Here is a 23,008-nt window from a genome sequence, read left to right on the forward strand (position 1 = left end):
TGTGGGGGTGCCCAGAGAATGCCGGATGCTGTTGTCAACGTGTACTACTTTTTCCTTTAGTCAACACTCTCACTTCGTTGTAGACTCGGATCTGCTACTGTGGAAATTCTCTTTTTTATCTTCTTGTCCCTGTGATCCTTTGAGGCGAGAGAAAAGATGAAACCTGCAATCAGGCAGCTCCTAGGCACCAACACAGGAAATAAATTGCGGAGGTGGGGTCCTTTGCTCGCGCCGAAATTCAAAGGAATAAATAGTTCCGGCGCGGATGTAGGGACTAGGGCTGGTGTTGTTTCTGCTATGGTCAAGTTGGCCTTGTGGCCCCCTAAGCTAGGTAAGGTTGGCTTCCCGTCCGTCCCTGTGACCAGAGAAGCTTCTGGGGACCTGGCTACCTGCGCAGCGCCCAGGCGGTCGCGTACGGGCGGCGGGTGAGGCCCGGCCTGGTGCCTCGGCGGGCGAGTAGCTAGGAGGGGCTTCAGCTTTGATTAGGGATAAAGATTAGTACTCCTGTCTCCGAGTGAGGCGAGCTAGTGTAGAGAGAAATGCACTGGAGGCGAATGAATGGTCTGGGCACAAGCACTGTTGGAGAATATGAGGTTCATCTCTTTCGATAGTCGGGCAGTTATTCTGGGCCACAGCGATGCAGGTAGACATCTTACAGAAACTTACAATGAACTGGATAGACAAATAAATGCGTTTAGTAACAACGTTAAGTTTCATGGAGGGAAAAGAAAAAAGAAAGTGAGGGAATGGGTGGTCAGAAAGGACCGCTCTCATAAGGCCAGGAAGAACCTCATCCGGTAAAGTGAGATTTGTGCAAAGATGTGAGTGCAGTAACGGAGTGAGGGGCCATGCCAGTATCAGAGCACTGTGGGCAAACTGGGAGATAAATACTGTGATCAGTAAGTAGTCTGCCGCGGTAGTTGACTATGATAAAAGTGAACAAGCCTGCAGAAGTTGGTGTAAGAGAACGACTTTCAAGTTAAATGCTTGAACTACGTAATGGTTAGCTTTTGCATGCTTTTAAGTAGGAGGAAGATACTTTACATTGGGGAAGGTAGTTTGGCAAGTGGCTATTTCTGTTGCCCTATCATTCCTCTTTTAGTGTCAAACACTTGTAAGTTTACACTTTATTTTGTACAGACCTAGTTTGTGGTTTGTTTAATTTCTAGCGGAGATTTACTGGCCCAACATAATATTGGAAAATGCATATTAAGTCAATCATTCTTGAAGGATTCAAGTCTTATGCTCAGAGGACTGAAGTCAATGGTTTTGACCCCCTCTTCAATGCTATCACTGGTTTAAATGGTAGTGGAAAATCCAACATATTGGACTCCATCTGCTTTTTGCTGGGCATCTCCAACCTGTCTCAGGTAAAGTGTGAACTTTCTGCTTTGTAAAAATTCAGCTCTGGCAAGGGAATCCTGACTAAACTGTGGAGAATATTGCTGATGCTTTCTTCATTTACATTTTTGTACTTTTATGTGAGTTATTTTATATCTCAGTGCCGCCCTTTAAAGAACTATTTATTACCCCACTTGCTAGATGAGAAAATGGAAATTTTAGAGTTGTTGCCTAAGGTCTATCCCATTAAGATGTTTGGAAGTAATACCCAGATTTAGGAATTGTGGTTTTTAAGACAGCCTCATTTCACAGCACCCTGTTTTTGTTTCCCATCCCTGGGTAACTGTTCCTTTTTACAACATACTAATGAATTGGATGATTAGAGAAATTCATAGGCACTGTATTCCCTTAACTCTTGCAACTTAACTTTTGTAAGTAATGAATAGAGAACAATTCAGAGCTGAAAAGATTCTGTAGAGAAAGGCGCCCATTTGCAGGTCTTTTGTTGTCCTGTCTTTGCCAGTAGTTTTGACTCGTTTTTGTCTGCTCAGTGATTACTGTATGAATGGGTTTTCCATAGTAAGCAGTCCAGTTTTGATGCTCCTTTGTACAATATGGGGTTTTGTAGTTGATAAACATTTCATTTTAGGTTCGGGCTTCTAATCTACAAGATTTAGTTTACAAAAATGGGCAGGCTGGAATTACCAAAGCATCTGTGTCAATCACCTTTGATAATTCTGACAAAAAGCAAAGCCCTTTGGGATTTGAAGTACATGATGAAATCACAGTTACAAGGCAGGTGAGTGACTATTAAATATTTCTATACTATTCAAAGAACTTTAATGACTGATGTGTTATTTGGTAGTATGGCCTTGCCAAAAATGTCAGAAAAAGTTATGAGCAAAATTGATCCATCACATACTGACTAGAGTCCTTAAAAATATTGTACATATTCGTGTACCAAGGAATGATGTTTCAGTCATTGATAAAGAGCATATGTGACATAGGTCTCACATGTTGATACCGAGTGATGTCATAGCTGTCTAGATTTGTGTAAGTAGATTTATGTTTGCACAGTGATGAAATCACTTGATGCAGTTCTCGTAAATGTGTTCTCTGGTTAAGTGATTTCTGGATGTATTTTGATGATGGAAATTCCAACATTAACTAAGGATTGAGTGAAATCTATAAGGTGTTCCATGCAGTATAAGCACTGAGCCATGCTTGAACTCAACCATTCTTGAAACATACTCATATCTTCTCTGGCTGTGTTTGAACATCTCAGTTATCTGACACCTTGCTATCATCTGAGATAACCTCCATTTTGGGAAAAATATTAAGGTTAAGAGGCTTATGCATGATTGTATAACTGGTTAGTAGAAGTGCCTAACTTAGAAAGTTTGGCAAGACTCAAATTAGAAATCATTTTGATCTCAGCATATTTCTTGTACTACTTAGGATTAGTTTGTTTACGGTTAATTGTACTGAACAAATAAATTCAAGGTAGCATATTTTGTAATTTATCATTTTGCATAAAATATGCATGCACATTTATATTTTAAATAATTCCTCTTTAGGTGGTTATTGGTGGCAGAAATAAATATTTAATCAATGGAGTAAATGCAAACAACACCAGAGTACAGGATCTCTTCTGTTCTGTTGGCCTGAATGTAAACAACCCTCATTTTCTCATCATGCAGGTATTTTAGTTGAAGTCTCTGTATGTCCTTTATAATAGTTTTAATATCTTTTATTTTTAAGTTATTATAATAGGATGACTTTCTGTTTTATTTCAATTTATTTATTTATTTTTGGTACAAGGGATCGAACTAGGGACCTTACACTTGCAAAGCAGGCGGCGGAACCACTGAGCTAAATCCCTAGCCCTGACTTTGTATTTTAAGATTTTCTAGTTTCTTTTTACATTTATTTGACTTTTTCCAATTTAAAATTTTTTATATACTGTTATGCTGTATCTGGGCACCTTTTAAGAAATACTAAGTGCCTCAGCTACTTTTCTCTTATTGCTGAGACAAAATAGCTGACACCCAAAGTTTATTTAGCTCACACTTTGCAGAGATTTCAGTCCATAATCAGCTGGCTTCGAGGCAGGGTAGCATTGCAGAAGAGAAACAGTTCATGGTGGGCAGAAGATCGCAAAGTAAGCAAGAGATTTTAGTAGCATCTTTTTGCCCCTTTTATATTATATTTGTGCTACTGGGATTAGGGCAGATGCCAAACCAATCAGTGAACTGATTGAGTAATCACCCACCCTTAATCCTAGCATTATACCTTGAATCAGTCACATACTCTGTCTAGATCTGTCCACCTAAAAAAGCCCCACCTATGACCACCTGAGGCTTCACCTAACACAAACCATAATAAGTATAAAAAACTGTCAGAATAAATTCACTTATTAAATTGTTGAGTTAATACATTTTAAGATTCTAGTATAAAAATTTGAATAATTTTCTTTTTTAGCGATTTAGGCAAATGAAAAGTAAAGGCTGATATTATCTTGAATTTATTACTTCACTTGATTCATCCAGCTACTCTTTGAGAGAACCACAGCAAGGTCAATGACAGGATGTTGCTAGGATCTTGTGTTTGTCCATTCTGTGTTGGTATAACAGAAACCAGACTTGCTAATTTATAAACAATAGAAATTGTGTGGCTCATGGTTGTGGAGGTTTAGAGGTCCTACAGCATGGGATGAGCATCTGATGAGGGCTGTGTCACCCTGTGGTGTGGCACAGGGCAAAGTAGACTATAGAACACAAGAAATAAGCAGGGCCAAATCATTTTTCTAAAGGCCCACTTAATGACTAACCCACCCCTGGCATCATAAATCCCTTCATAAGAGCAGAACCCTCATGACTTAATCATCTCTTATTAGGCCTTACTTCACGTCACTTGCATTGGACATTTAAGTTTCCAAGACATGAACTTTAGAGAACACATTCAAATTATACCAGTAAAAATATTCCCCAGTTTGGGAAGCTGGTGATTTCTTCTAATGAATTTATATCCTGACTAATATAATTCTCTGAGATTTGAGTGTGCAGGGTTTTTTTGTTATCGTTGTTATAGTAGTGAACAAATTCAAAGCATTTTTTGGCATTGAAATAAAATATTCTGAGGTCTAGAAATTTGTGATCTGCTTTATGAAGTTATCTTAAAGGTGTATAAAAATTGGGGAGATGTTCACTATGCTAAAATTATATACATGTTTTAGAATTACATCAATGTTTCTAATATTAACTGCCGTAGAAACATGCTCTGAGTTAACTTTGTTTCATTTAGTAAGTTATTTATATCATTTAATAATTTAAGTAATTGATATAACTGGTAACTGAGAAAATGAATACCAAAGTTCCAAAATTCTAAAACTAAAAGTACCTTGGTTATAAGTTTAACAGAAGTAATATCTTTTCATGTATATAGGAAAAAATCTTCCCAAAGGTTAGTATATTGACATACAGCAAGGGCCAGGAATTTAATTCAGTGTTCCACCACCTGCCTTGCAAGTGCAAGGACTGGAGTTTGATCCCTGGTACCAACAACAACAACAAAAAAGACATAAAGCCATTTAATAGATTACAATGAATGCCTTTAGATCACAGTTTCTATAATTTGCTATCATTATGGTAAGTTTCCCATTTTATTTTTAGGGTCGAATTACCAAAGTACTGAATATGAAACCTCCAGAGGTAAGATTGCTTTTTGTGAATAATAAATGTATGCTAATTGTTGATTTTATTTAAATCTATGCAATTAAAATCATTTCTTGCATTAAAATTCTTGGAAACATTATTTAAGAATGTTTAGTAAAGAGAGTAGGTTAATGTTTAGCAATATTCTTAGTATCAAAACAGATTTTGACTGTATAAAGCAGCCCTGCTTAACTGTCATTTATGTCAGGATTAATTCCTACAGAAAAACCTGACAGGAAAAAATTTGTGTGAATTAGTTTATTTCATAGAATAGATTACTAACACACTTAGTTTCTTTTGGAACTACCCTGAAAAGAGTTGGAATGAAGGAATTAATTTTTTTATATAAAAAGGGCTCTTTAGATGTATTTTTCTATTGAAAGCAGCTAATAGGATTGATGATTGATAACACTAGTTGTTTGAAAATAGGTCATGCTTATTTTCCTTGAATAATATCTTAAAGGGAATCTGTTAATTTGAAACCTGACAGGTATATAGACATAGTATAGCCTCAAAAAGACAATTCTTTTGATCTCGGGATTGATGGTGAATAGAAGCATCTGAAAAAAGAGTGCTAGCAAAATTGACCATATTATGCAATTGCAGTTCATATTTTCATTTTTCAGAGGGCTTTTCATATGTATTTTCTTGAATTTTTAATGGTGCTATGAGACATCAGTACTCTGGATGGAGAAACTGAGTCAGAAAGAAAATTAAATTCTTTGCCCGAGTTGTTAACACATTTGCCACAGTTGGGAATCAAATGCATGGCATGCTTCAGCCATGTTGGCACAAATGGCTGAAGTCTGACTTGAATGGATTTTATTTGTTTCTCTTTTATGGGTCATGGAGAAGGGTATTTCAGTAAGATGCTTAGTGAGATCAATTTATAAATGATATAACTAATGTAAATTCTAATGAAGCATAGTTAGAAATGTGGCATTAATGCACTTGTCATTCTAGATCTTATCTATGATAGAAGAAGCAGCTGGAACCAGGATGTATGAATATAAAAAAATAGCTGCCCAGAAAACTATAGAAAAAAAGGAGGCCAAGCTGAAAGAAATTAAGACGGTAATTAAACTCATGTAAAATACTTTTGAAGAAGAGTGCAGTTTTGCATTTGGAGTTTCTGCTGTAAGGAGAGAAAATTTTTCTTCCTTTAGTTTTCCGCATTCTTCTGTACTACTTGTCTTGTTGTTGTTCTAGTGGTAATTGAACCCAGGGTCTTCTACAGCCTAGGCACATGCTCTGCCACTGAGCTATACCAACTGTTTTCATTTATTTATGTATTTTTATTTTGAGAAAAAGTCTCGCTAAATTACCCAGGCTGGTCTTGAACTCATGATTCTCCTGTCTCAGCCTTCCAAGTAGCTGGTGTTACACCTGGCTTTTTAAATATTTTGTAAATGGTTTAAAAGTTTTTGACATAGTGAAAATATCGGTTTTTCCTGTATTTTTCAGATACTTGAAGAAGAGATTACTCCAACCATTCAAAAGTTAAAAGAGGTATGTATACTTCTTATGTGAGGACAGCCAGTTAGAATGTCTTTCAAAATTGATGATACATCCAAAATCAGGCAAATAGGGATGACGTATATACCATTTTTTGGGGGTGAAACAGGGAATTAGAGTTGATATTCCATATCTCAGCTTTAGGCTTGTAGAAGATACATATTTTCTGCCCATTAAGTCATGATTTTGGAGAATGATCTTTATAATCTCAGAAAATTATGTTAGATTTTAATTCTGAAATCTTTATTGAATAGAAGCAAGTCTGGCTTTCCTGGTTAATTAGAATTGACCGAAACAACATTTCTTAAAAGATATTGCACTTTTAGTAACCTTCACTGGTAGAGTAGATTACTTCTAGGGTAATGGTAACTATCCCAGTCATTGCTCTTAAGGCATTTTATGTGGAAGGAATTGAAATAAAATTAGGTTTTGTCTATAATATTTGCACCTTCTTATATCATAGAACCTGTCAATGTTTCAGTGAAAGAATATATTTGTAAATAACTGTCTTTATGGATACCCATATAGGAATTTGTTAAATGCCCATTAGAGTTGGCACTGTTTAAGGTTGTCTTCTGAATCAGTAGTTTAATACTGGGAAAAGTGAACAATGGTGATCTTGTAGGTACTCCCTTTACTTGTGTGCTTAACTAGAAACATTAGACATGTAAACTTTGGTTTCAGACCTGATTCTGCCTTATTCTTTCTAAATCAGGTACAGGCATTCCTTGTTTAGCAACCAATTAAGATCCTGTGGCTAGTTCATTCAATGGAGTGGTCACTAAATGAGGAATTGTATATAGCATGTACACTATAATATGTAGAACAAAATAAAGAAACTCCAACTTGATGACTTTGCTGTTATTTGTGTAACTCTTACATGTATTACTGCAGTGTATAACAACCATAGCACTGTACAGTACAATCAAATGTATAAATAAGGTATACTGTACAAAAAGAAGACATTGAGGTTTTATAAACAAGATGTATAGAATTGTACAAAAAAATAGGTCATGAGTCTGAACCATCATGAAACTGGTCAGTTGTTGAACAAGGAATATCTGTAACATGGATAGGTTATTTAACCACTGAATTTATTTCTTCATCTCAAAATTAGGTATTTTACTTGATATTTAGTCTGCTTTACCAGATCCTTATGTGAATCAAGTTTATCTTGTATGAACAAGTGCTTTTGGTGTACTTGAAAGAATGCTAGGGTAGGCATCATGGTAATACTACTATGGCACTTACTACCAGTTTATGGGCCTTGTGGTCACTTTCCTTGTTAATCCAACTTCCTGATTGTATATTAGAAAAATTAGTCATGTAGGATTAGTGCTTGAATACCGTCTAAAAAGCCAGATTTCTGATGTTATTTTAAATTTCCTAAAATTAAAATGCCATGATCATTTAAATCTATTAGCTGCAATGGGAAATCTGATATGTGTTGCTATAGTTTGATTTTTCCCATAGTTTAAAACTATGAATTGTGATTTATTCTTTATTATTATTTGTCTTGCAGGAGAGATCTTCCTATTTGGAGTACCAAAAAGTAATGAGAGAAATAGAACATTTGAGTCGTTTATACATTGCTTATCAATTTTTGCTGGCTGAAGATACTAAAGAGCGCTCAGCTGAGGAGTTAAAAGAAATGCAGGATAAAATTATAAAGCTTCAAGAAGAATCATCTGAGAATGATAAAAAAATAAAGGCACTTAATCGTGAAATAGAAGAATTGGAAAAACGAAAAGATAAGGTCAGAACATATTAAGTAAGAACAGATAATATACTCTATCATTGGGCTTCATTTTCTGTATTAATTTAAGATAAAATAGCTTTAAAAATAAATATTTCAAATAGAAATCATGGAAGAACATTGAGACGTGAACATATTTTCAGTAAGTTAATTGAGTTATACGCATTTAAATACAGGAAATTGGAGGCATACTCCGATCTTTAGAAGATGCTCTTGCAGAGGCTCAGCGAGTTAATACTAAGTCTCAAAGTGCATTCGACCTCAAAAAGAAAAACCTGGCAAGTGAAGAAAACAAACGCCAAGAGCTAGAAAAAAATATGGTCGAGGTAAGCAGGCTTAATTTCCATTAATATACGTTTGTCCATTCTGTTAATATTTAGTACCCACTGTGGACTAAGTTCAGTTGTTTGGACTGGTTATATTTAGCAGTGGAAAAAATAGTCAAAAGTTCTCACCATGTGGGTCCAGTCAGGGGAATGAAGATAAAATAAGTACATGTTATGTTGGACAGTGATAACTGATGTGGAGAAAAAGAAAATCATGGAAGATGACTGAGGGTATAATTAGATGAAGAGGGTATAATTTAGGTTTTGAATCGTTTAGCTGTTTGAGTATAGAGTTACTGTTAGCTAAGGTAAAAATTAGAACAAGTTAGAGTAGGAAAGTAAGTACAGTAGCAACATGATCAGCTTGAGATACCTATTAGATGTTTTGAGTGGTAATTCTGATTAGGTAAGTAAATATATGAATATTAAACACAGTCTTTAAAAATACAGATTTGGAGTTAATCAGTATATAGATGAGTTTAAATTTATGAGGGTAGATAAACTTATCAATAATGAGTACATAGAGTTTTCAAGTTTGAGTCCTGTGATAATTTGACATAGAAGTTGGAGGACATGGAGAAGAATGAGCAAGGAGATGAAGAGAGAATGAAGGAAATCAAATGAGTAAGTTGTCCTAGAGACCATATGAATAAATATTTTGAAAAGTGATTGTGCGATCGTGACCAGAGTTTGTTCGTGCTCTTGGAAAAGACAGAAAAATATATGTGAGTGAGTGTGTATAACTCAAGAAGTGTTATGAAAAATTAAAGGGTAAGGGAACTAATGAGGATATAGAAGTAAGAAGATATAGTATTGATGGAAAAAAAATCTAGTAGCAAAGGCAGCATTTGTGATTCAGAAGAGAGAGATGGAAAAATTGTTGAAATAATTCCCTCTGTAAGTCAGAGTAGGGTAGGAACTGGTGTGCAGTTACAGGAAATAGCCTTTGCAGAAGGGTAGAAATAATCATAGTGACAGAAGAGTCAAGAATATAATCTCATGTGCAGGTAGATGAGTGGGTGTGGAATGGAGCTTATGGAAGTTCTCTTGAGGGTGATTCTGTTGTCTCAGTGAAACATACATCTGCCTTTTTATGAGAAAAAAGTTGACTTCCCAGAAAAAAGTATTTCTTTATACTAGTAAGGATTTAGACATTTTCAGAGCACTGACTATATTTGCTGTTTGAACTCAGTCAGTTCATCATTTCTTTTTAAATCAGGTTTTAAAGCTTTAAATGTGCATACCTCCCTTGGTTTTGGTATATTTTGCCTTAATCTTGCTAGGCCCTTAAGCTTCATGCAGGGCCACTGATTGCTCCTTTTTGGTCTCCTTTTCTGCATCCTATTACTCTTCTCGATATCTGAATGTTAGCATGCCTCAGGCTAGCACACAGACTTTTTCTCTTCACACATGCTTCTTAGGCATCTCATCTAGCCCTGTGGCTCTAAATACTGTCGGCCTCATATGTTGATGCTTTCAAATTTTAAACTAGGTTTAACTATTTTCCTAAACTAAGTGAAGCAGATTCATTGTGCACTGGTTATTGACTGAGTCCAGTAAGACAGAACACATACATAAAACATTATGTAGGTTTATTACTTACAGATTGCTTCAGCAGAGGACAGGAGAAGCCTAGAATTTATTGTGAGCTGATTCCACATGGCTAAGAAAACCTTCCTTGAAGCAAATAGAATCTCATCTGCATCTCATTGACAGCTGAGGGACCTCAGAAAGCAGCTTGCTCTGGGATTTATACTCTAAGGCAGTATTGGCAAGCCTTGCAGTGGGCTTTTGTATCATTGAAAGTTCTGAAAAGGTCCACCATCACAGCCCTAAAGTGATACGAGGTACCAGGCTGAAGAATTGAAGGACATCATTTTGGGGAAGGACTGGATGGAACCAGAGTCCTTCCTTAACTCAGAATATTGTATAACCAGTCCATTCTGTGGCTATTCTTGAGAAGTACCAGCCAGTTGAGTCAGTCCATGACCACCCAGAAAACTATCCTGAAGTCTGTCCCCTGACCCAGCATCCCCTTTAACAAAGCAAATCTATTTCCATTTCCTGTGGATCTCTCCAAATCCAGAAAGGAGGAGATTTGTCTTATTTTGATGTAGCACCTTGACTGACACTATGCAACATTGTAGAGTTAAAGCCAGAATAGGTACCGTTACCACAAGCAAGGTGATCAGGCCTGCCTGGAGAATGATTTAGCTCAGATCCAATGATGCAAATATAGACTTGTTAAAGTGTTCAAAGAAGGATCATGCAAGTAACCTTACTATCTGCAGCTGGTGTGCCTGCTTCTGATGCTGACAATCACATACACTTTTTCCAATTGGGCTCACAAAGTTTAGATTAGTTCTTCTGTCTTAAATAGTCTTTTTTATGGTAATAACTGAATGGCCAAAGGAGTGGCAGTGGCGTTGGTGAAAGCAGTATCTGCTATGTCACGAATAGCTTTCTTTTGAGTACTGACTGTAATGTACGATTCTCAAGATTTTGTAGTGAGTTATTTACATCTCGGGGTAGCTCCTTCGCAAGTACAGTTATAAGCTGTTGACCTGGTGGTATGTCTCATTGTTAATGATGATAGCGGCACCTCCAGCATTCACAATATACATGATATTGCCATCTGCCAGCGTTTCAGACATGGTACTACCTGTTTTGTATTTGAGTTAACCCTATATTGTCCAAAAAGTTGTAGCTCTTGGATGCACATAGCAACTGTTTCCTCATTTTGTTGTTGAAGGACCTATTTATGGGTGTGGAAGCATTGGCATCCTGAAATTTCATTAAGAGCATAGGTGCATAAGCTCACTTTCCCACATACAAATTTTTTCATGGAGCACACAGAGTACTAGCACCAGTCCAGTTCCTGTTTTCATCATCACTCCTGGGACACTTATCTCTGTAACCAAAGGAACATTATAAGAGTACTCTTAGAATTCTTAAGATTTCATTAATTTTGATTGTAACATTTTGCCCCAGTCAAGTAACACAAAGTACATACATTGCCCACAGCATTAAGATGCTTAGTCTCCTCCAGTGCTCATTAGCAAGTAAGGGATTACTTGTTCAAAAGGTATTCATCTGGTAGGCACCTCAAGCAACTTTTGTGTCCAAAATCAAAGAGGCTGGTGCATCTCAGTGATATTCAGTCTATGATAGATCATTGTTATTCTCCTTGAAGAAAGACTTTTTGATGGGTCAGACAGTTGTTTAATTGTAACGGTATTTTTGTGACACATTTTTATGTAGCAAGTTTTTAGATTAACAGTCTTATTTACCACTTAATTTGGAATAGTGCTTTGTTGAATAACCAGTTGGGTCTTGGATAACTTAGGCAATAAGGCAGAATTAAATATGCCTCACTGTTAAAGGCTGAGCTCTTCCCTGTGAGAGGACATACTCTTTCAGGAGGTAGTGATGTTCTGCATTACAAGCATCCAAAATATCAATGCCAGTATTATACTCCACAATGGGAATCCTGTCTTTGGCACCCAGCTGGCCCCACTCCACCTCTCAAGGAAGAAGAATGTGGGTTACTGCTTTCATCCCTAAATCGCCCAAGGACATCAGTTTGGTTTTTCACCTGAGGTTGTGGTGGCTAACCTATAGCACTCCTGCAGCAGCAGTCTGTGTCATTGAAAGGTCTAAAAGGTTTGCCATCAATGCCCTAAGGAGACCTAGAAGTACTGTCATACAGGGTCCAGTATCTGAGAAGTCCTGAACAGTCTGAAGTCCCTTTTATTCCCTACTCTTATCTTGAGAGCAGTTGATGGTCATTGTCCTCCTTTGGATATTTGGATACTACATTCCTATTCCTGACTTTGCCACTGAGCCAGTGGAATCTGCAGTGTTCCTTTACCAGACAAATACTATAGCTGTTTGTATAGGGTTTCCGGGCCTTTCTCCATATCTGTCCTTTAGGTAAATGAATCTCCATTTCTGTGAAGGCCTGTTTGTTGTTGGTTGATTTCCTCTCAGATGCTTCAAGGTCACTCTGACTACCCACTTCCCGTCTCTGGGACTTGGAATGAGCAAGTATATAAGTGCCCCCCAAATTGGGATAACGTACTGAATTTCTTATTTCTACATTACTTTTTGTCTGTCTCAAACCATACATACAGCCAGCTTATTCACATCTGTGAGAGAGTGACCTGTGTCCCACTTACTGTGCTTCCTTCACCATAAAGCATCTACCTGGATGTCTGACGCCTGAACCCTCTAGGCTTATGTCTCTGATTTGAGCTAGTAAGGTGAGGCCACTCTCCCTTTGTCATTATGCCAGACTAGACCTGCTTCACCATGCCAGTTCTGTGAAGCAGATTTACTATGCACTACATTCCAGCTTGTCTGTGTCTTATGTGACATTTCATACAAATTATATAAAATATTTATTGCTCACAAATAGGTAGTAAATGACAAAAACTCAGGAAAGCTACCAGGAGGAATAGAGTCTTATCTTTGTATGCCCCCACTTGATCTGCAGCTGAAGGACTCCAGAAAACAGACTGCCCCCAGGGCAATGTACATTGCTGGGTTAAATCAGTAGATCCTGTTTCTAGGGAGGGAATAGAACAGAGAGCATGGACTATTTATTTAGGCCTTTCCTTTATCTCAGGATACTGCTTGTCTAGTACATTCTGTAGTTATTTTTGGGAACTGCATCTGAGAATGCGGGGGGAGAACTGGGGCAGTCCAAGGACATCCAGACAATTGTCCTGCAAATGCCAAATTCATTTGTCCAAGTGCTTAACTGTTAACAATTTTTACCCATATGTCTAAGAGAAAGTGTTAACATAACTGATGGAATCATTTCCCCACCTACCCAAACCCACCTGAATTACGAAATTTCCCACATGTCAGTAAATGGCTCCACCGTTACCAGAGATTTCCCCTTTTTTTTTCTAAGATGCCACCTTAAATGCCTGTCACCAAATTCTGTTGACTTTAAAAGTATATCCAAAAGTACAGCCACTTTTTAAGACCTCCATTACTGCCAACCTCTTTCTAGCCACCTCATCCCATGAGGGCTCCTGCGGTACTGTCTTTATTAGTTACCATACTTTTACTCTTGCTGCATTGTAGTTTGTTTGTTTTTTTTTTAACTGAAATGTAAATTGTATCACATCACTTCATACTTAAAATCCTTCAGTAGTTTCAATATCATGCATGTAATTAAATCTAAAGTCTTCATCATGACTTTCAAAGCATTTCATATTATGATCCCTGGCTCCCTCCTACATTTTCTCACTTGCTTCAGTCATATTTTCTCAAATACCCAAATAAGTTTCCCAGGACTTACCAAGTACAGGGCTGTAACTTTTTGCTTAACAAGTTTGTTACTTTAGGCTTCTGCTAAAATGTCATCTCACAAAGGTTTTCCTTTTTCATAAAGTATCTCCCGTCACTTTCTTTTCCTTGACCTTGCTTTATTTGTTTAACATATCTTTATCCTAGAATACAGGCTTCATGAGAACAGTCATAATCTTTGTCATAGTCTTTATCATAGTCTTTGTCTTTAATGGGTTAGAATCCATTTACTGGGTTAGTGCCTGGCATATAGTAAGTACCTGCCTAAGATGTATTTGATGATATATGTACTAATCGAGTGTCCCAGAATTTCTGATCACTTCGTGTAAATGAGGTAACTAGATTTTTCCCCCTCGGTAGTGATGCCTTATATAGTGTCAGGTATCTGGTCACTGTTTAAAAAATTAAGTATTAGTAATACATTTTTCCATAGCTGTTTAATACTGAAATTTTAAATCCTTTAGTATTTTTTAAATATTTTCATATGCATGCTTTTAATACTAAAACCTTTGCTTTTAAACTTAGTGTAGATGGCTATATCTTCAGTTTTATAGATTTAGAAACTAATTTTTAGCTTTAAGTGTTTTAAAATCTGCACTGAGTTTTGTTAGCCCAATATCCCCTGGATTTTTTTATCACATATAGAATTACAATATTTCATGTAATATAAAAGTCATATCCCAAAAACTCAAAAGTGAATTTCAAAGTGGTTATTAATATTTAAAGTTAATAATAGTTATTTTCTTTATTCCCTCTTCAAATTGCTAAAAAAATATAATGACATAGGGTATGTGTGTATAAAAAGTGGATGGTTTTTCCTAAAGTGCAACATTTACTAATTTGAAATTCTTCCTAAAGGATTCTAAAACTTTAGCAGCAAAGGAGAAAGAAGTTCAGAGTATAACAGATGGGCTGCATGGCCTTCAAGAAACAAGTAATAAAGACGCTGAAGCTTTGGCTGCCGCACAGCAGCACTTCAATGCTGTTTCCGCTGGTTTGTCCAGTAATGAAGATGGAGCAGAAGCAACTATCGCTGGTCAGATGATAGCCTGTAAAAATGACATAAGTAAAGCTCAGACAGAGGCTAAACAGGTAATTACACATACTGAGCACTATGTGGTTGCTTTTTTTTTTTTTAACAGAATACTGAAAATAATCAGTTCAGTGTCAAGGAACGTGCTTACTTAATTTTGCTACTCTGTAGTATCATATATTAAAATTCAAATATGTTGATTCTTAAATATTGGTAACTAATGTTAAATTGTCAAGGTGCTGTAAAACACATTAACATAGCTCAGTTTGCAACTATAGGAAATACTTTGTTTGTGGCATTGTTTGAAATATTGGAAGTTAGTTTATTCTCGTCTTTTCTAGCTGTTGTTCTTAAAATCTTAAAGCTGAAGTCTTGAGCTTTAACAGGAGGAAAACAAACTGGCCTCACTATTGTTTTGCCTACCATTTCTAGTTCTTAAAACCTTTACATTTCCAAGGGAAGTATCTCTGCCACATATTTATTCATTCCTCTTTGGTCTCATCACTCAGATTTTAAATTGTTACAATCTATTAAATGATTTTCTAATTTATTAATAGTGCAACTTAAAGTCCTGTCAATACAGGAGTTTTAGTGGCAGACAAATATGTATATACACACAGTGTACACATTCTTTTATTTACTTTTTTTTTCAGTATTGAAGATTGAATGTACGTCCTAAAAAATCCGCAGTCCAGTTTTTAGAAGATCTTACTAACTTGCCCATTCTAGGCTTGAACTTGTGATCCTCCTGCTCAGCATACCATAGTGCTAAGATTGCAAGCCTGTGCCATAATGCCCAGCTCTATTTTTTTTTTTTTAATTCAAGGACTCAGCATAAAAACATATACATGGAAACGTCTGTATTTATAATCTTACTCAAATTTTTTTATTAATAACATATTCATAACTTTTCCTACAGAGATGAGTCACAAAAATTTATAAAAACCCAATTGCAGAAAGACTGCTCAGTTTTTTTCTGTCATTTATGATATTACTACCTAGGTATTAAAATACTAGCATGAATTTAAAATGTACTCTCAGTTCTATAAACTGCAGGTTTCTGAAATTCAGAAGTAACTAGTGTTTAAATATCAAACTCCTAGCATTTAAATTTCTCTGTCAATTTAGGGAATTTCTGCTTCTTTTGTGATGACTGCTGATAGCACTTAATGCACCTTCTTCACTGTTAGTAGACAATACTGAGAGTGAACACTTAAATGGAAAGGAACTGGGTTGTGATTTCTAACTTTCTATTGTGTTTTAAATTTAACTAGCAACTGAGTTATTCTTTGATAAAAGTTTTCAATTTGGTTAATATGTTGTCTTCATACATATTAAAAATGTAGACATATTGCAAATTACTTAATGATTTACATTAATCATATATTCTTACTCTTGAGTAGTTAATGTTTGAGGAGAAAATATTGTGAAACCATTGCTCTTTTGAAATACTCATCCAAGAGACCACACAGTCACATTTTTCAAGGCTGAAGTCTCTTAATTAAAACTGTCTGAATCTGTGGCCATTTAATTGCAAGCATATCTACCTCATGTAATGTTACATTTTTCTATCACAGGCTCAAATGAAATTGAAACATGCCCAGCAAGAATTAAAGAATAAACAAGTAGAAGTTAAGAAGATGGATGGTGGCTATAGGAAGGATCAAGAAGCTTTAGAAGCTGTAAAGAGACTGAAAGAAAAACTTGAAACAGAAATAAAGAAATTAAATTATGAAGGTTTGCTTTTATCATATGATAATATGGGAAGTAGTGATTACTGGTAGACCAACCTAAGGAAATAAGAATGCATGAAAATGAAACAATATTTACTCTGTTAATAGGTATTAGTGTAAAAATTATTTGTAAGTATAATCATAAAAATAAGTATAAAACAACCCTTCAAATTTTTGAGAACTCTAAAATTTCGTTCTTCAGGCAGTTTAAGGCTCCGAAATGACCATTATATATTTCTACATGAGTGGGCAATGTATATGTTGTTCCCTGGAATTAAGATTTTGTTTGTCAATAGTAATAATGTAGTATATATACCATATAGATACATATGATATCTTTACATATCTATATCTATATATATCTATATGGTATATATATCTATATCTATACGATATCTATATAGATATCGTATAGATATAGGTATATATGGAGGTTTGCTTTTATCATTTGATAATATGGGAAATAGTGATTACTGATAGACCAACCTAATATGGTGGGTGTGGGTGTATATTTTTTTGTTTGTTTGTTTTGACAGGATCTCACTTTGTAGTTCAGGCTGGCTCTGAACTCATGCTATGTAGCCCAGGCTGGTCTTGAACTCATGGCAATCCTTCCTCAGCCTCCTGAGTGCTGGGAAATTTGCATTTTCTATCTGGGAATGCTTTGGAAATAGAAGTTAGCTTAAATTTTGCTTCACACAGTAAAATTTTTAGACTTAAGTTTCTATTTACTTATGATTCATTCCTCAGAAAATAAAGAAGAAAACCTTTTGGAAAAGCGCAGGCAACTGTCTCGTGATATCAGTAGATTGAAAGAAACGTATGAAGCTCTCTTGGCCAGATTTCCCAATCTTCAGTTTGCATACAAGTAAGATATTTAAACTTGTATTTTAAATTAGTAGTAATCTTCATAGATTTTTACTTAAGGAAATTATTGTAATTTGCTTTTCTTTTATTGATTTTTTTCCTTATCATTTAAATGTTTCAGATGTGGTAGGGATTTTTGTGAAATGTAATGGCTACTGATATCACTAATCTTATAGTCAAAACAAAACATTAGGATAATTTAATTTCAACTCAGTGTTTTTGAAGTTATTGGATCTTGACTTAAATACATTTGTATCTTAGTTTTTTTGTTGTGTGGGTTTTGTTATGGAATCCAATAATCCTGTCTCTTAAGTTGTTTTTCTTACATTAAAAAGTTAATGAAAAGATTTTTAATTCATTTAAAAAGAGTAACTGACTAGTCAGTCTGGGACATTTTATAATTTTGTTTTGGCAGAGCTGTGCTTTTCTGCTTTCATTCCAGTCCAAGCTTCTTGACTAACAAAATTCAACTTTTTCTGTTTTCTTATCTATGATTGATTTTTGTCAATGTTTCTAATTTAGAGATCCAGAAAAGAACTGGAACAGAAATTGTGTGAAAGGACTTGTGGCTTCTCTGATTAGTGTGAAAAATAATTCTGCAACCACAGCCTTAGAATTGGTAGCTGGGGAACGACTCTACAATGTTGTCGTAGACACAGAGGTAAATTGATTTTAATAAAAGGAAATTTAAAATTGGTGTTCTTCTTAGAAAATCATGCTGCTGAAAGAATTGAATACTTAAGATTCACCCAGATGCCTTTTTTTTTTTTTTTTGGTATCGGGGATCAAACTTGAGACCTTGCGCTTGAGAGGCAGGCAGTGACACCACTGAGCTAAGTCCCTGGCCCCCAGATGACTTTTATTTGTATTTTGAAACTATTCAGTTATTTACTTTTTGATAGCTATTCTAAAAGAAGTAAAGCGCTAAAGAAAGTATCATACTTGCTTAGAAGCTTAGAATGCACGTTACAAATCTTAGATTTTCTTTTTCCATGCATTTGTATTTATTTAAATTTGTAAAATTATCTGAGAATTTATTTTTAATATCCGTCTTCCCATCAAGAAACAATAAATTTTTCTACATTTCTTAAATTCCCATTTTCTGTCCTTTGATAGAATATGCTTATTCACACAAATGTTACATATTCATTATCAGGTGTCCTGCCTTACAGTTTCTAAAATTCCTTTTGATGTATGTATATAGTGAAATGATTGCTATAGTCCTACATAGTAATGTGTCCATCACTTTTCATTGTTACTTTTTTTTTCCTTTGGTGATAAATTCCTAAAATCTACTCTCTGATAAACTTTCAGTATACAATACAATATTATAATCTGCATGCTGTACATTTTATCTCTAGGTTTATTCACGTAACTGCAAATGTGTAACCTTTGGCCTACAACCTATTTCTATCCCATTTCTTTCCCTTTCTGTCCCTGGTAACACTGTTCTCTCTTTTTTTTTCTTTTTTTTTTTCTGCACATGAGTGAGATGTGTTATTTTCATATGTCTGGCTTATGTCACATGGCATACATCTCTTCCAGGTTTACACAGATTGTCACAAATGGCAACATATACTTTTTTTTGACTGAATAACAATTTACTGTATGTATTCTTAAACTTTTGATTGTTGCGAATAGAAAGTACTAAACATTTATTTGATTATGGATTCCTAAACTTACACTCTCTGTTTTAATGTTTACTCTTATTAGTTTTTTTAAAATTTCAAATTCATTTTTTAGGTTACTGGTAAAAAGCTACTAGAGAAAGGAGAATTGAAGCGACGTTACACTATAATTCCACTCAATAAAATTTCAGCCAGATGTATTACTCCAGAAACTTTGAGAGTTGCTCAGAATCTTGTAAGTCTTAGTTATGCAGATCCACAAATTTTCTAACTTTGTCTAATTCATTAAAAAATTAAACTAGAAAAAACTTAGATTTTTGCTTTTTTTCAGTTAGCAAGAAAATAGAGGTATTGGGAGACTAGATTTCCCTTTGATTCTTCAGAATTTAGTTTTAGAATGTCTTTAACCTTAGATTAAATCATATAACTGTTATTGGGTAGTGAAAATTATATTGAACTTAGAATTATAATTGAATTTATGCATACTTAAAATTCTTTGATGCTTTCTTATAGCCGGCGCACTTAAGCTGCATGCCCTGATAACCATTGTTTAAGGTATTAACCAGTATTTCAGAGTTGCTTTTTTATTAGAGTTCTCTTAGATTGCTATTTAGCCTTGGGACATACAGTACATTTCAGGTGGCTTGGAAATGCCAATTATGTGTTGAGGGGGATTTATGGTGGTATATTTGTTAGTAAGAAAGATGTGTACGAAGAAACACATTTCGAAAACTCTTATTGACATATATTGGGTTAAATCATGAAGTTAATCATAACCAATTTTAGCACCAAAGTTATTTGTTATTGACCAGGTATTCCAGGTATGTGACTTGAAAAGATCGTTCTATGAAACCTAGAAATATCATCTGTAATTAAGATACTAAGTTGATATCCATCCTTACTGAAATTGAGAAGCTTTCAATAAAATGATTTCAAAATATTATTGTATTGATATGTATACTACGAAGAGAGGAAAACTGAATGCAAAGTAATTCAAAGATAGTGTGTTGAATTGGTATTTCCCTTAATGTGAAAAATCATCTTTGAGTCAAAAAGGCTCAGGAAGTTCATTCAACTTGGATTGAGTTCCAGTGTTGTAAGAGTTTCAAATGGGGGGAAAAAAAAAACAGTTTTTGCAAATAGGGAAGGGAGGGCAGGAGTATGGGAAAAAAATGAGAACCTGGACCTGTCATATAAAGGTATAAGATCCCAGTGATGAATGTAACTGTACAGTATACCAAAAAAATACCAATATATGCAATGAGGGAAAAAAAAAAGAGTTTGAGTGATAGCAAAAATACTTCCTCCTAGATTCTGTAACCAGATCTGATTGTTATGTAGTACTGCCTTCATTGTCATTCTTCTGCTATTAAACATCATAGGGGAAGTTTAGTTTTTCTACAAAGATGGGTGAAGTAGGCATAAAGAAAGGTTGTAAAGAGGGAATTGGATCATACTAGCAAATGGGGCTGGGGGCTTTTTCTGTTATTTTCTAGTCCCTTAATAATTGGTTGTGTTTTTATTTCTGTAATTGGCATGTAGGTGTTACGGTATTTAATTTATGTAAAAAAAGTATTCATTGTGGAAGTACCAAATTACTAATGATTGAAACAAAACAGTTACAGTTTATTGACCTGGAAATTACTATACTTTAAGAAATGTGTGCTTACATAGTCTGTTTCAGATTTTTAGGAAGTTGATATTGGCTCATCCATGGTAGAAGCTATTATAATCTGTGATACTTTCACTAAATATTGTTCTTACCAGTAAGATCCTTCTGTGTTTAAACCTATAATTTTTTTGGAGGGGGAAGAGTGTGTAAAAACGTAAACAAAAAAAAGGCTATAAGTTTTTCCCTAAAACTTGGACTTTTATGTAGCTCTTTAGTAAATTTTTTTTTTTTTTTTTTTTTTTGTTACTGGGGATTGAACTTGGGTCCTTGTGCTTGCAAGGCAGGCCACCGAACCACTGAGCTAAATCCCCAGCCCTCTTTAGTAAATTTTAAAAAATTAATGAAAGGTAATGGGCCAGAGGTTTAGCTCAGTGGTGCCAGTGCCTGCCTGGCAAGCACAAGTCCTGAGTTCATTTTCCAGTTCTGCAAAAAAATAAAAGGTAAATATTACTTAAACCTCTGTTACAGCAGTTCTTAACTGTTTTAAAGAATAATATGTGAAAGGAAAGGAAGTAGTATGTACTGTGACATATCTTATTTTCTCTCAGGTTGGTCCTAACAATGTTCATGTGGCTCTTTCCCTGGTTGAGTATAAACCAGAACTTCAGAAAGCAATGGAATTTGTCTTTGGAACAACATTTGTTTGTGATAATATGGATAATGCCAAAAAGGTGGCCTTTGATAATAGGATAATGACTAGAACTGTAACTTTAGGAGGTGATGTATTTGATCCTCATGGAACATTGAGTGGAGGTAAGTTTTATGTCCTTTGTCATTACTACACTGTGGTAATAAAGATGGGCTTCTTTCTTTATTACACAGAGACTATGTCAAATATTTAGGGGTTGGGTGACCCCTAAATTATTAAATTCAAACTTTAATTAGAAGTCTTTGATTAGAACCAAGACTAAAGCCAGCCCAGGCTTTATATTTAAGATCAAGCATTTATAGTCAAATTCTTAATGTTAATCTAAGATTTGAGTGGAATTTTGAATACCTACAATCTGAAAGGTACATAATAATACTGAGAAATTACACAGTGTCCTAGTCCTCAAGGAGCCCGTGGTCTCTTAGTTAATCCTATAGTTTTATTAATCTCAGATCTATTCCTTTTTTGTTGTTTGTTTCAAGAATATGGATTTATTCAATTTTTACTTATGAATTATTTTTTATTAATTTTATTGGTACATTTAAATTATCCAATATAATGACATTCATCATTGGAAATTTGCACCTTTATATAATCCATCTTGGTTCTTATTTTTTCCTCATTCCCCTGCCCTTCCTTTAACCCCTCCCTCCCTATTTACAAAGACTTTGTTTCCATTTTTTCATTTTCTTATATTAATTTCATTCCCTTCTTTCTTTTTCCCTACCCCTCACAGTTCACCTTCCCCTTTACACCATTTCTTCCTATTTCACATTATCTATTATACCTTTTAGCCCTTATTTACACTTTCAGTTTCTCACACTAGAGAAACTATTCGGTATTTACACTTGTGTCCTCTTTATTTCACTTAAGGGTATCACCTCATCGTGCTTTGTTTTTCCTATTAGGATATTCCAGTCACTGATATTTGATACTAGGATATTTATGCGTATTTAATCTTACTTTTGGTGCAGTTGTAGTCAGGGAAATGTCATTTGTTTAAGATACATTTTTTTTTTTATCTATCTACCCACTTATTCAGGAAACCTGTTAATTCACATCAGTGCTGCCACTATTCCTGTCAAAAGTAAAAACTCTTGATGGAACCTTAATTCTGTAGGAGAGGAATTCCTAAGCATATTCCTAAGCATATTTTTTCTTGTTGCAATATTTGCCACGTTGATTTTCCAAGTCTGTGTAAAAAGATAATAAAAAATAGTGAATAATATTCTATACTAAGCAGTAATCTAAGACTGTGTTGTACAGTACAATAGCCACTAGCCATTTGTGGTTCTTTTCAAATAATAAATTAATTTTTCAGTTGTAGTGTAGCGGTTGTATTTTAAGGGCTCAAACTAAAATGGTTAGTACAGATACCAAAACATTCTGTCATTCTGTAAAGCCCTATTTTATGGGCTTTAAATTATTTCAACTCATTTAATTCTTAATAACAACT

General features: G+C 34.9%; 1 protein-coding gene across 1 annotated transcript in view; it reads left to right on the forward strand.

Moving 5' to 3' along the window:
- Positions 1-240: 240 nt before the first annotated feature.
- Positions 241-23,008, forward strand: part of Smc2 (structural maintenance of chromosomes 2) — a 54,049-nt gene continuing 31,281 nt past the window's right edge. Inside the window, exons 1-15 of the mRNA XM_010614330.2 lie at positions 241-331; positions 1,170-1,370; positions 1,991-2,140; positions 2,919-3,041; positions 5,013-5,051; positions 6,018-6,128; positions 6,519-6,563; positions 8,092-8,325; positions 8,502-8,651; positions 14,829-15,062; positions 16,581-16,740; positions 17,487-17,604; positions 18,126-18,264; positions 19,347-19,466; positions 21,452-21,656. Coding sequence (XP_010612632.1) covers positions 1,203-1,370; positions 1,991-2,140; positions 2,919-3,041; positions 5,013-5,051; positions 6,018-6,128; positions 6,519-6,563; positions 8,092-8,325; positions 8,502-8,651; positions 14,829-15,062; positions 16,581-16,740; positions 17,487-17,604; positions 18,126-18,264; positions 19,347-19,466; positions 21,452-21,656 — 1,996 coding nt within the window. The 5' untranslated portion in view covers positions 241-331; positions 1,170-1,202. The remainder of the gene's footprint in view (positions 332-1,169; positions 1,371-1,990; positions 2,141-2,918; positions 3,042-5,012; positions 5,052-6,017; positions 6,129-6,518; positions 6,564-8,091; positions 8,326-8,501; positions 8,652-14,828; positions 15,063-16,580; positions 16,741-17,486; positions 17,605-18,125; positions 18,265-19,346; positions 19,467-21,451; positions 21,657-23,008) is intronic.

This window comes from Fukomys damarensis, unplaced genomic scaffold (assembly GCF_012274545.1).
Source record: "Fukomys damarensis isolate Sample0158 unplaced genomic scaffold, DMR_v1.0_HiC HiC_scaffold_36, whole genome shotgun sequence".
NCBI lineage: Eukaryota > Metazoa > Chordata > Mammalia > Rodentia > Bathyergidae > Fukomys > Fukomys damarensis.